This window comes from Sebastes umbrosus, chromosome 7, assembly GCF_015220745.1.
Source record: "Sebastes umbrosus isolate fSebUmb1 chromosome 7, fSebUmb1.pri, whole genome shotgun sequence".
NCBI classification, from domain to species: Eukaryota; Metazoa; Chordata; class Actinopteri; order Perciformes; family Sebastidae; genus Sebastes; species Sebastes umbrosus.
Window position 1 is genome coordinate 23,977,381 of NC_051275.1, and position 14,692 is coordinate 23,992,072.

The 14,692-nt window shown below is 41.2% G+C and overlaps 1 protein-coding gene and 1 long non-coding RNA gene across 2 annotated transcripts in view; one reads left to right on the forward strand and one right to left on the reverse strand.

Annotated features, from left to right (window-relative positions):
• Nucleotides 1-14,692, forward strand: part of si (sucrase-isomaltase (alpha-glucosidase)) — a 79,790-nt gene that overhangs the window by 33,614 nt on the left and 31,484 nt on the right. Inside the window, exons 20-28 of the mRNA XM_037776408.1 lie at nt 1,796-1,852; nt 5,555-5,679; nt 5,861-5,949; nt 6,243-6,292; nt 6,797-6,982; nt 11,502-11,651; nt 11,789-11,995; nt 12,129-12,283; nt 13,557-13,725. Coding sequence (XP_037632336.1) covers nt 1,796-1,852; nt 5,555-5,679; nt 5,861-5,949; nt 6,243-6,292; nt 6,797-6,982; nt 11,502-11,651; nt 11,789-11,995; nt 12,129-12,283; nt 13,557-13,725 — 1,188 coding nt within the window. The remainder of the gene's footprint in view (nt 1-1,795; nt 1,853-5,554; nt 5,680-5,860; nt 5,950-6,242; nt 6,293-6,796; nt 6,983-11,501; nt 11,652-11,788; nt 11,996-12,128; nt 12,284-13,556; nt 13,726-14,692) is intronic.
• Nucleotides 1,476-9,572, reverse strand: LOC119492059. Its single transcript, XR_005207711.1, has 3 exons — nt 9,183-9,572; nt 2,490-2,530; nt 1,476-1,630 (listed from the first exon to the last, which is right to left on the reverse strand). It is a non-coding gene; the product is annotated as an uncharacterized LOC119492059 (long non-coding RNA).

A 14,692-nucleotide genomic window follows, 5' to 3' on the forward strand; every position in this document is an offset into this window, starting at 1 on the left:
GAACAGAGCGCCCGCTATCTGTTACAGATGCATCAGGCTGTGAAGGGCCACATGAAGAGATAGTGTCGGCTTCTTGAGTGAGGTCACAGGCCGATCTTTAACAAGCCTTCACATCCTACCGTCACTTTTCTTTTTTCATCACTCTCATATCTCTCTGTCTGTTTCTATTTATCGCTCTGTCCGCCCGCCTCTCCCTCTCTCTAATGATGCTCTTGCTCCATCATTCAGATCAGTCGATTCTTTAACCTTGATCTCTGTGATAAACTGGGGAGATCTCCTGCACTCTCTCTCTCTCTCTGTCATCCCCTCTGGTCTTCATCCACTCTCCCTCCCTCTTGCCCATTACTCCCTTTACTTTTTAGCTCATCCTTTCATCAAACGTTGGCTCCCTTATCTCATCTGCATTCTCTTAATCAGCTGCTGTCAACTCACCCTTGTGATCCCATTTCATTTCATCCCTCTCTCTCTCTCTCTCTCTCTCCCTTTCTTGCCTCTCTCATCTACCTCAGCTACCATCTGATCATTCTGCCAGTGTGAATCTTTAGCCCACCTGATCAAATCTTACCTTATGGCTAACTGAGCTTCAGCACTCCAAATGAGGATACAGACCTCATGCCTTGTCCCTCTCAATCACAGTTAGCAGCCATGCTAAGTCCTGCAGTCCCTTCCCATTAGTCAGAGCGGTGAGTGATAGGCGCCGAGAGCAAATCAGACACCAGAAAACGAGGTATAGGGGGAGCATCCATTTCCCCAGGCTGTCATCCCACTGGCTGCAGTGCAGCAGGTGTGACAGGTGATCTGCCTCAAACTGCAAATGTGGATCCCAAAGAGGACTTTAAGTCACTTAATTTGGTTAGCAGGCCATTATAGCAATATGTCTCTATCATATTTGTCTCTTTATAGAGTTTCACGTGTGCTTTTGGGGTGTTTTGCATTTCAAATTTGCTCTTCTTTATCCTTTTTGTTCTTTCGTCTCTTACCTGTTTGTTCTTTTCTTGGCTTCCTGTCAACTCTCTTTCTTGTTCCTAATAACAGGCCTCAGAGGGCCAAAAAATAGGACATGCTGCTGAAAAGAGAGAGAGAGAGAGTGGGACAGACGTTGGTGCCTTTGACAGACGGCCTTGGCCTACACAGCTGACATAGTGTATTTCACAATTTGGTCTGTTTTGAGAGGGACCTCTAGTTCGCTCTGCGCTCTCTGTGTTCATCTCTCTCTCTCTCCCCCTCTCTGGTCTGCCCTGTCAGAAAGAGCAGGGAAGTGACAACGCTATCAAAGGCTTGATGCTCTTCTATTGATTGCCCCTGTCTGTCCGCCACCTTAAGCTATCAAAGGCTGTCACCTATCAGTCGTCGCTTGATGCTGTCTTTCCCATCATCTGTTGCATCATGGCACTGTAGACTGAAATGTCACCAGGGCTTTGTGGAAACTTTATATCAGATGGTAGGCAGTTTTTGAAATAACTCTCCTTGATGGAAACATTTTATCTTCGTCTTATTTATTATTAAGTTGCAGTGATTTATAGCGGCAAGAAATATCCACGCTTCTTATGTGGTGTATTGTGCCGCCTCTCCTTGTATTCAAGATGAAAGTTTTAGGATTGGTGCGGTGAACTTCAGCAGGTGTTACTGGCTGCAAACACAAATCACACACAGGCATGTTTTTACACAGAACACAAAGCTGACATCTGTTGATGGTATATAATGTTGTAATTAATGGCAACAACCAACATTTAGATTCGTTCAAATATGCACACATGAATACGAAGACATTTATTTTGTTCTTTGTGTCCTGCAGGGTGTGGACAAGGTGCGGGCATACGTCCCGGATGCTGTGTGGTATGACTATGAGACGGTAAGACTATGATCTGCTCACTTTAAAGGGGACCTATTATGCTCATTTTCAGATGCATACTTGTATTTTGGGTTTCAATTAGAACATATTTACATGCTTTAATATTAAAAAAAATACTTTACTTTTCTCATAACGGCTGTGCTGCAGCACCTCTTTTCACGCTTTGTCTGAAACGCTCTGTTTGAGCTCCAAAAAGCCCAGTCTGCTCTGATTGGTCAGCTGGTCCACTGTTGTTATTGGTCAACTGAACCAAACTCTTCAGACTCCGCTACAGCTCCGCTCTAACTAGCTTTGTTTGAAGGGATGCCAAACTACCCGCTAGGCAAAATGTGTTACTTGGTGACATCACTATGTTACAGAAGAAAAGGCAGGACTTTAATCAAGGCCTTTCAGGCAGTTCAGGAGCAGTGTTTCTGTGGGGGAGAGTAACTCCCTTTGGCGTAGACTTTGGGCTTTTTAACTTTGCAGACCTTTTACATGCACAAAAAATATATGCAGTATAACACACTAAAGGAAAGGTAAAAACACAAAAGCATAATAGGTCCCCTTTAAAATAGATTCCTCTAAAGCACATCCTTTTCCTCTTCAGATGAGTAATTAATAGTTGTTATAAATGTAAATTAATTCATATACTTACAGCAGACATTGCAGACACTTGACAATGAAAAGGAACTTTACCTGCAACAAACTGAATGTTATTCAAGTGAAGTGCACATAACATGAATTATTTCATTATTTTTTCTGTTATGAGGATGAGAAAATTTGATTTATCCTTTAATTAGACAGCGAAGTGTGGGTGTTCCTTTTCTACCAATTTATATACAGTACATGAAGAAGACGGAATATTAAAAACACACTTTCAATAAAATGCAATCAGATTCAAAACCACAAGGCATAAAAAAAAATTCTAACATCTCTCTGATACAGACGTCATAAGCCTTATAAATATCATAAGCAGGAAATGGTTTGACAAATAGGCTAACCGGATTAATTGGAGGGTTACTGTATTACTGTAGAATGCATTATTTTGTACAGGTGTACCTGATTAATTGGTAATAAATGCGTTGCACTCACCAAAAATAACTGCAAAATGGCTTATCATTATTATGTTACATTAGTGGAATTAACACCTACACAAAGAACGTGTATCACATGAAAGTCGTTGCCTCGAGTTCTTTGTTTGAGACTGAGAGACGAGAGCGATAAGACAGAGCGAAAGCGAGGACAAAGATAGAGTGAAAGAGGGGACAGGGAAGGGAGGAGGGAGACTATCTCCCTGACAGAGAGATAAAAGAGGTGTTGAGCTCCTTTGGGACCTTATTTGGGCGTCACAGTGGCGATGTAAAGCGCCCGCTGATCAGATGAACGATTAGATTGGCTGTCTTGCCGCCGGCCCCTTGTCCTGGTTGGTCCCCTGTGATTATCTGGGTAGGAGGATGGAAGGGTTGGCGGGGGAGTATTGATGTAGTGAAAATGACCATGAAAAACAACTTACAGAGGAAAGGAATAATGGAAAAACAGGGATGAAGGAGCAAAAACAGACAGGACGGGAACTAAGAGAAAGTAGGTAAAAAAAAAAGAGGAGAGAACGTGACACGGAGAGAGAGGAAGAGCGGGCACAAAAGAGGAGATGAGAAGAAGAAAAGAGGGATGGCAATAACAGTATGTAGAGGAGTGGGAAGATGGGAGGATTGCCCAGCAGGAATAAGGAGAAGAAGAGAAGACAAGGGTAGAGAAGACCTCCTTAAGGCACACAATGAGGGGGTGATAAGATCTGAAATTGGTTGTAGACGCTCCACTAACTCCAGCCCACACACTCACCCATACTCTACTGTACTGCATAAAGTGGTACACGCACACACACACACACACACCTCCATGGGAATGGAGGAAAATGGGATAAAAAAAAAAAAAGAATTAGAGCACCACTAGAGAGACTAACATGACGTGGAGAAGGAAGTAGGTAGAAGGAGAATGAGAAGAGATGGAGAGAAGAGAGTTTTAAATTGTTTTAGGCCGGGATGAGGATTCAGTCCTCAGGGGATCAGAAATTAACTGGGCTCTATCTGGGCCCTCGGAGAAATGAGTGGAGGGGCAGAGAGAGAGAGAGAGAGAGAGAGAGAGAGAGAGAGAGACAGAAAGGGAGAGCGAAGTGTGTCTCCTCATCTCAAATAAATGCTCCTTAGCAGAACCGAACATAATAATGATTTTATCATTATGATGATTATATCATTATAGTGCAAAAAATAACACATTTGACATCCTCCTCTGACTCAGTCGCTGCATTTTCAAAAAAAATTTGTAAGCATTTTTTTTATTCAACTGTGATCAAGCCCTTTGTCCAAAATGAGGCTTACGTTTGATAACTATGAGCTACAAGGACATTTATTTAACCTGTGACTATATATTTAAAGGGTCAGTTCGCCCAAATTACAACAAGACTAAGACAAGTATATGTCTGGACTGTGTACGGTCAGTCTGTGAATTTGTGGCAAAATTGTTACAAAAGTCAGTAGTCAGTGGTCATGTCTATAATGTTAAATCCAGCGGTCCATGTCCACCAGGTCTGGTGAGGACGCTAGGGGACGTGCTGCTCCACTCAACTGGTCATTCAAGCAGTGTCGTACCCTATCTTGGAATGCACGTGATTGGTCTCTGCTTTTCTGCTTTCCGTTTTCAAACAGAAAACAACAATCTTGTTTCATTTTAGACAGTTTGAAGAGCTTGGTCCAAGTTTCGTGAGCCGGACGCGTCGCGCTGGACGGGCTCAGTTGCATAAAGTTGCATAATGCTCAGTTGCATAAACGACTGTTGGCGCCTTTTCATTTTGAAAGAGCAACGGCCAATGAGGAAACTCAAACATTCGGCCGACTAATCGTGTAACTTCATCACTCACTTACTCACTCACTCACTCACTCAGTGACAGACTTTTGCGTTTGTAGGGCTGGCCCTCTGCGGTCCAGCCAAAAATACATACTTACTTATGTGTTCTTCTATACTTCGTGGAGATTCCTGTTGCAACCCCAAAACAATGGCAGAGAATATACATACATACATATTTTATGTGTATAGGTCACAGGTTTTTAAATTACAATAGAGCATAATCCACAAACTTCACACTGTGAACATATACCTTAGGTGCTATTTCTGCAATGGAAAGCAGCTCCAATGAAAAGTGTCCACAGTAAGGTCTGTGGAGTATCCAGAGTAAACAAAATCAAGGCTATCCACATAGCTCGAAACCCCAGGGGATATGTGAGAAAAAAAACATTGTAAACTGGTACTTCAAAGCATTTTTTGATTACTTTTTGAATTATTCTGTAAGCTCATGCAATGAAACTTCATGCAACAACTGATGCAATCAGGTTTGAGTATCTCAAGTATTTCCAAGAGTGTACTTTGTTGCAGCGAAGGCCAAGAGTCATCATCAATGTCTTTAAGTTTCCTATGCTGTTGTAACTTAAGAGTCTAATCCATTTACACCACTATAAAGCACAGGTTTCTCGTGTGTTTCTGCGTCAGTGTTAAAGAGTCCTCAGAAAAAGTCAATCGAAGAGATGGCAATTTCACCCATGCTTGCGCAAAATTGTGGCCACTGTGCTAACCTTGAAACGGGCGACATGGAGATTGTCTCGCCCACATGTGGAGCATCACATGGGGGAATTTATCTGAGTTAATGGATTCCGTTCTCCTACCGATCAGATGGAACGACTGGCAGACCGCAAAACGCACGTCGATATGCATCTTCCAGCTGACAAGCTTGGTTTACACATCAGAGGTGGCGCGATCCTCCCCACGCAGAGACCTAATGTCACCACCACATACAGGTACAGACGTTCATAGTCCTTATTATCATGCACACACTCACAGAAGCATAATACACTGATAAATCAACACATTTTAATAAATCATAATCATAAATGCATCAAATTGTGCTATAAATGTGCACATGAATAGTAATTACATGTGGGTATGGTGTTTAGCGTGTGTTTATGTATATGTCTTTAGTCGGCGTAACCCCATGGGTTTGATCATCGCTCTTGATGACAACAACCAGGCGGCTGGGGAGCTATTCTGGGATGATGGAGATTCCAGAGGTATTGTGTGCAAATGTGTTTGTGTGTGTGTGTGTGTGTGTGTGTGAGAGAGACGGGATCACCCACATCTTGTTATAACCACTCATTACAGGCATTTTTTTTTATGAGCATAAAATTGAAGCTCTTATCTTGTTCAGCACAAAGCATCACATGAGTCAGTGCGGCTGTTTAAACACTGTCAGTCAGCTCACACATATTAACAAGTGAAGGTCAGTTACTCGACTGTGTGGCAGTAAATCAGTTGTGGAACCGCTGTGACAATTATTAACATCTGCTCTTTCTTTTCTTTACAGAAACAGTTAAAACAGGCAACCACATCCACTACCAGTTCTCCGTTGTCTATGTAAGTTCCCCTCGCCATCTTTTAAATCCGGCCCACATATTCCTTCTGATCCGAACTCAAGTTCAAAGTTCAAAACCACCAGAGACTTTCGACTTCCCCAGTCCACAACACCGAGCATAATTGATCCAAGCTTTGTTGGATCAAGTACTCTGTGTTCCTGCTTCACACAGCACTGAGAGTTGCCCTGCATGTTTAATGTATGGCTGGCGATTTTCTTCCTGTACGTTAGCATTACACTGGGGTGAGGGGTTTACAGACAGGAAATCTATCGGAACAGCTGTTTGACTGATGAACAAGAGTTTTGGGAGTTTTTATAAGCCGGTTGCTTAACCACTAATAGAAGGGAGTGATGTAAGCTGTGACTGTTGTACACTGGAATGGATCAAGTCTATTCAAAACAGCAAAAAAGAAAATGAAAGTTATATGTTTCTGAATAAGTTTGAGAGAATGCAATGAATGTAATGGGCTCACATAAGGCATATGTGTGTGTCCTCTGCCTTATAGGGAGTGCTGACGATGCAGGTGACCCATGCCGGCTACAAGGACCCGAACAACCTTACATTTGAGAACATCGTTGTGCTCGGTGTGCCTCATCCTCCCATTTCCGTCTCTGTGACTCACGTTGGAACAAATGGAAACTTTACCACCAGGCTGCTGAACTCGGATATACAGTACAATGAAGCCAAGAAGGTAAACACACACATAGACATCATCCTTCGCAAACAAACAGCAACCATTTTTTATTTCATGCCAGTGGAAATTACCTTTACAGAAAAGGCCCTAAATTGATACATAAAACACAATGAAATAATACTAACGATGTAAAAAAACAGTGAGCATTGCCAAGCATTTATCAGCTAGGGACAGTGAGTAAATGTTGGACCTACATTAATCAGGTGGCCAGAAACCAGTGGGCAACCTCCGTGTCTGAAAAGTGAAGCCAATGCGGAAGTGCCTTAAACTTACATTCTTTCTAATAGCCAGCAGGGGGCGACTCCTCTGGTTGCAAAAAGAAGTCTGACAGTATAGAAGTCTATGAGAAAATGAGCCTACTTCTCACTTGATTTATTATATCAGTAAACATTGTAAACATGAGTTTATGGCCTCAATCGCTAGTTTCAAGTCTTCTTCAATACAGCATGATGTTCATTTAGTAATTGATGGTTCCATTTAGAGTCTAAAAGACCCTAAAGCAGGGTATGCTTTAGGGCTGGGCTAACTTGTGATTGACAGGTCGCTACCACGATGTTGTCCAGTCTGGGAGTTGTCCGTGTTTTCGTCTTACAACTTTAACCCTTTCACAGTGTGTTTTCAGTTCATGAAAGTTAATTGTAACATTTTTGGTCACCTAAAAATGTCTTATTCAGCGTTCGGTTGTACTTAGCTCCACCCTTTCGTTTCACTTTTGGTTGCAAAAAAACAAGATTGTGACAGCCAAAAACCAAGATGGAACCAGCCAAAATGCCAAACTCAAGGCTTCAAAACGGCAGTCCACAAACCAATGTGTGACGTCACGGTGAATACGTCCACTTCTTATATACAGTCTATGCCAGAAACACGACTCCAAATAAATGTTAATGTTGCTCTGTGTCTGCTGAATGTGTAAATAGGCCACTATTTGCTGACAAGTTTGCCATATCAACTTTATACTCTGATAATATATCAGTGTTTAAAACAAACTACTACTATTAAATAATAATAATAATAATTTTTAATTCATTTGTTGTGGTTGTTTGGCTTTATTCATTCCTCAGATTTAGTTTTGGGAATGCCAAATTGCATAATTGAAAAGGAATTGTTGATAGGCTGCACAAGTACTTTAGAATTGAATACATAGTGGAACAATAAGCACTACACATTCATAAAGTATTAAAAACTCCCCTATATATCTTCAAGTTTTTCCATAGTCAGGAAAACCTTGCTGTACTGATGCAGGGTGGATGAGTACTACGGTGGTTACTCTTGCAGGTGCCCTCCATTTGTTTCAATAGACCAGGGATGAAACCATTACTGTACATTTCAAGGTTAGCCTCTAAGTGTAAGAAATGATAACAGTTTACATTAGGAGAGGATCGTAAAAGCTTCTGTGTGTGTGTGTATGTGTGTATGTGTGTCAGAAAGAGAAAGAAAGATTGAGAAAGAATAACTGAGCAATGGTCCTACAGTAAGTGCCCAGGGTTATGAGCTAATGGCACGAGTCTATAAAGTGTCAAGAGGTTCGGTTAAGTACAGAGATTTGCTTTACGCGCTTGTGTATATTTGCGTGCGCACACGTGTTCATGTGTGTGTGGCCGGGGGCTATGCTTGTGTAAATCCTCAAGGTCTCTCTGGTCACACACACAAGCATGCATTTATCAAATGACTCTCAGCGGTAATCATTTCCTGGGGGTGAAGGGTAAATGTGCTGTTAAACCTAAACTCTGGCTTGTCATGTCCATCAGTCTTTGTATGCGAAGTCGGACTGGGCCTTGAACATGGCTCACAGCCGCCAAACATCATTAGTTCCATATAGACTTAAATAGAACACATGAGTCACGTTGGCTTTCTGTATTTTATTTAGTTTTTTGACCTGATTGCGTTTTTTGGAAACCATTTCCCACCTGCTATAAGGCCCTACTGCCTTCTATTTTGTTCACAGTGCATGTCCTTGTGCCTGTTTTCTTTCTCTTCTTCCTCATTGTCCTCCCTCTCCTCCCTCTGCCTTCCATTTCTGTATTCATCCCTCTGCCCATTTGCAGTCTCTTTGCTCTTTTCTTCTGTCCAAATATGCATTTGTTGTGTGCTTGTGTCCTGCGAGATACTTTTTACACAATGGAATTGCTGAAGCATGATTCCAAAATAAAATGACACGAGGAAAAAAGACAGATGAAGATCGCGGAAGTCTACTCACCAGCTGAGGATGTATCAGACGGTGACTGTAGTGACTAGAGTGGAAGGGGCTCCCTGAGATTTGTTGTGAGAATGACTCATGTTTTCCGACAGAGGCTGTTGAGACGGAGAGGAAAATTAACAGCTATGTCCAACAGTACAACAGTTAACCACATATACAACATTGAAGTGATGTACATCATCTGAAAGCTGGGAACCTGAAGATTAATTTGAGATGCAGCTCAGCACTGTGTGTCCAGTTGTTCTAGTTATAAATCAGAAAAAAAAAAACATTCATTATTAATTACAATAAATTGCAAAAGTGTATAAGGTCTTAGCCCTGGGGCACATATACAACGTCAGGAGCGCGTGGTGATACACGCTTCGGGTGTTCACACCAGCTGTGTTTCTGCTGCTGCTGTCAGCCCTTTCTTTCTACATAGAGTTTGCCTTTTAATGGCCATTTCACTTCATGATAAATGTGATTTAAATTTATTTTAGACAGAGAAAGGTTCAGAAACATGTGGTAATTTGTAAATAGTAGTAATAATCCACAATTAAAACTGTACTGTATTAATTCATGAAGCTCTCCAAGTCACTCTATGTTCTAGAATACTGTCCGGCACATATTTCAGAATAAAAGCCTCGTGTTAACAAATGAAGGAATTCTGTCCAGAAAAAAACGCTTGAGGACTTTTATTTTGAAATGAAAGCAGGAAGTGTTGATTTAAACCCCAAACTTTATCAAGTCATGGAGCTCTCCAATTGACTGCATGTGTCACAGCACTGACTGCTCATATTTCAGAATAAAAGCCTCGTGTTAACAAATGAAGGAATTTGGTCCATAGAAAAAAACGCTTGAGGGCTTTTATTTTGAAATGAAAGCAGGAAGTGTTGATTTAAAAATAAGTCTTTACTTTTTTTCATCTCCGTAACATAATGTACAGATTGACATCAAAACTGTAGTAAAGTCTTGCTGGTATGATGTCAATATACAGTCAATAGATCACCTTCACTGTCCGTGACATATTCTACAGATGTCCAGACATGTAAACTGTATTATGTAGATGATATGATGTCCATATACTGTCAATAGATCACTTTCACTGTCTGTTGCTGCTGTGAGACGCAGCTGAGATGCGCGTGGCTCGCGTGAAAAATAGGCGAGACCTCTATTTTATAAAAGAGACGCGCGTCTGACTCTCGCGGGCAGTGTGGCTGCTCTAACCTGTTAACATGAATGCCGAAATAAAAAACAACACAACATGCAGCCGCCACGTGCTCCTGATGTTGGATGTGTGTCTAAGCAATGTGTGTCCAGTTGTTCTAGTTATAAATCAGAAAAAAATTAATTATTATTTACAATAAATTGCAAAGTGCATAAGGTCTTAGAGCATTATGGTAGACGTATATGATGGCCATTCCCATGGTCTAATATGTCTCAGAAGTTGTTGCAGCAATGTTGGGGTTAATACCATTTGTTACACAGGTTTGGTTTAACAATTTTTTACCATTCGAGAATTGATAAAAATGATCAATAATCCCTCCAAAATATCACATTAAGACACCAAGACCTTGAGGAACACCATAGAAAAAGCCATGCTGTGATTAGGTATCAAAAACTTTTGACATTTGGAGATTTCTGCAAGAATTGCATTTTTCAGTGATTGAATGGCAAGCACTTCTGTTCTGGAAACTGTTCAGAAACCCCCTTATTGTCAATCTACCTAGTAAAGCCATCCATCCTCTGAATGCCAAAGGTCTCTAGTTTGTGGCTGTAAAGTTTCATGAGGCTGTGATTAACCTAGAGGTCACTACAGTTCATTTTATACAGAGAGGAGAACGTTTTGAAAAATGGTCTTACTATAATGAAATGGCTACTATGGGGACTTACATTATCACACATGAATACAATTTGGCTCATTGGATCCACAAGAGCCTCGGCTTTACAGTGACAGCCAATTTATGCAATTCCAAGACTGTTAAGAGACCCCTTTGAAAATGGCCATGCCAATTTTAATTCACCAAAATTTCGCCTATCTTTAGAGCCTTATTGAGCCTCCTTCCCGACAAACTAGCCGGTATACCAGTCTCTCCACTCTACCTCTAAAACTGAGTCGCTACAGCCTCTGAAAGACAGAATAGCTCAGGCCCGCCGGCAGGTCATCAGATGTTTAAGAGGTTAATTGATAGCACATGCAACGTCAAGCACACATTCTGTCTCAAGGAAAGCCTGCCTGGGCATGTTCTCGCATTGTCATCCTTGGATTTAATAATCACTTCTTTCTCCCACCTTTATCCTCTCCTTCACTTCATTACACACACCCACACACACACACAGGTTATGTTCCTGCTTGGCCTCTCGCTGACTGTCGGGGAGTCCTATCTGGTGCAGTGGAAGCTGGAGCCGAAGGAGAACAAGCGCTTTGACTGCCATCCAGAGGAGCATGCAGATGAGGCTAAGTGCAAGGCCAGAGGCTGCATCTGGGAGGTGAGGGCTGACACAGATGAGTTGCACATGCACATATACATATTATTTCTGTATTCTATCAGTACACAATTGGAACGAAATAAAGTTTTGTTTTTAAACAGCTGCAAAAATTTGATATGCGTTCTGTCTCCATTCAGCAAAGCACCATTGAACATGCTCCATGGTGCTTCTATCCAGAAGACTATGGCTACACCGCTACGGCAGTAATAGAGACCAACTCAGGCATGACAGCTGATATCACTCGGAACAAGAAGTACAGGAGCAGTGGTCGCCCAGATTCACCAGACATTGACACGCTCCGTGTTGAGATCCATTACCACAGCAGTGACATGCTGCAGTTCAAGGTGTGTGTTTCTTTGTGCTAGTAGTGGTGCATTCTCTTGCATATACTGTTTCTTTCCCCCACGCTGCTTCTCAAAACTATTTTTCTATATTTCAGTGAATCATGCTCCACACTAATATTCCCTCCCTGTCCAGATCTGGGACCCAGCCACGGATCGTTATGAGGTTCCAGTTCAGCTGTCGGTTCCTTCTGCTCCTGAGACTGACGAGAGCAAGAGGCTTTACCAGGTCGAAGTTACCCGCAACCCATTCGGCATCCAGGTCATAAGGAAAAGCACAGGAACCAAGATGTGAGTAACTCAGTTTTACAAGTGTTTCAGGTGAGGTTGTTGGCATGTAGATGTTTTATTCTGTTTCATGAGTTTAGGGGTTTATTGCTATTATTTTGGGGTATCTTTCATCAGTCTCTGTTAAAAAAGTATTCCTGGGTTTTCTTTCCATATCCTCAATTTGGCATCCACTGCAGCACTTGCTATTAAAATTTGAAACAGTTGTGATTAAAACAAAGTTAAACAATAATTTGTCAAAATATAAAAAAATACAGCTCCAAAAAAGTTACCAGTTCAGCAATTCACTAATTCAGCAAATTTTTAAATGTTCTTTATTTAAACCTATGGAGTGAAATGTAAATTTCCCAGCGTCAATTTTTGTTTATTACAAATGTCAATGTGATTTTTAATGAGGTTTTCTTACTTCTGCAACAGAACCTGAAAGTTCCAGTTTAATTTCAGATTTCTATTGGAATTTGTATTTTATGATAAAACAATTTGAATAAAGAAAAACAATATTTTTTCATTAATTCCTATGTGTCGACATAATTTGTCTATTTTATGTCTTTAACTCCTTGTTAGTGCTGCCTACCTTGGCCAGGTAGCGCTTAAAAAAAATTGATTTTTAACCTCAGTGAGATTTTATAAATAAGTGAATTATATCCTTTCCTTATCATTAAGGTAGATGAATATGCATTGCATGCATTTTGTGTCCACAAGCACGATGCAATCCCTTCTCGTTGCCCCTTAAATTGGCCCCTTTAGGGCGGTGATTCACCAGGCAAGTTTGGGCAATACAGATGCTCCTATTAACAAGCAATACAGTGAGATGTGGGGTAAAAATTCTATTCAACTATTTCCAGGCAAGAACATCTTTATTCCCCTGTGAGATTAAAGTAACAATGCTGAGTCAACTCCTCTGGTGCCGTTACCCAATCAGATATGCTCAGGAAAGTTGCCCAGTGTATCAGCGCCTAAAGTAGTTTCCTCTTGTTCAGCAGCCGCGATGATGTCACGTGTATAGCAGCTGAGCGTCGGAGAGTCTTTACAAGGCATATCTTTAAGCGAGGGTGACATTATTTCGTCGTTAAGCCTTCCGTGTTTTTTAGAAGTGTCAGTTGGATTTTTACTAATTAAAATTTATGAACTATGCTGAAGGGATGCCTGCGGTTCCTGCAGGTTATTATGCTTATTTGTGTCAAACATATTGTGAATAACTCCCTTTGACAATAATTCCCTCTCCCCCGCTCTCTCTCCATCTCTCATTGATTTAATCCTCTGTCACTTTTCTCAGCTGGGACTCCTCTGTGCCAGGTTTTACATTCTCAGACATGTTCATCCAAGTGTCTACTCGACTGTCATCGGAGTTTGTCTACGGCTTTGGAGAGACGGAGCATCCCACCTATAAACACAACCTCAACTATCACACCTGGGGTATGTTCGCCAAGGACCAGCCTCCTGGTGTAAGTATCACACTGAAGCACATGCATGCACACACATGAAAATATGAGTACAGCACTCATACTTATCAGAAGTAGCTGTTATTTCACATTGTTGTTAAAGCATAGTTCACTAGCATGTCATCTGTTAGAAGAAATGTTTGACTGGTAATGATTTCCATGAATACACACCTTTTTAAAGCATTGTCATGTTCCATCAAAACTAGTTTTGTGCTGGTAATGGCATACAGTACGTAACAGAGCACCCTGCACTGGAAGTCTTTAACATCACACCCTCTAGAGACTGCAGAGGTGACTTGTAAACAACTTTCCTGCACAGTATGTAAACTCGTCTTTCTCACATCCGTGTCACTTTGATGCGGTGCCGTTGATATGTGCGGCGGTTATGGAGTGTCATCATGTTTTCCCTACTGGTGTCAAGGCCAGACAGGATGAGGTTTCCACCTGCATCAGCATTATCAAGCCTAATTGCTGAGCTGTCAAGACAGCTCCACAGGGTTCAGACAAATGTTACGGGGCCCCTCGGAGAGCAAGGGAATTAGAGTTAGGAGAGAAAAAAACAAAAGAAAAGGTAAAGCGGATGAAAATGAGAAATAAATATAGAGCAGACAGGCTGACGTGAGCTCTGTATTTACACAGTCTTTGATATACTAATATTAAACCGGATAAGACAATGCTTTAAATAGGAGTTTGCCACATAAACATGATATAAATTAGGTCATAGACAGAGTTATCATAGTCACATAAGAGCATTAACTTTTAGTAGCATTATTTAAAGCTGCAGTTGGTAATTTTGAGCTAATATGATAAAAAGTTATTTTTATAAAACTGTCACTATGTCCTGACAGTGTAGTACATGAGACAGATAATCAGTAAAACAAAAACTAATGTCGTCTGCCTCTTCCTAGTGCTCCTAATGGCATCTGTAAGTTTTCACTGGGCCCAAAGTAAACAACCAGTCAGAGCCGAG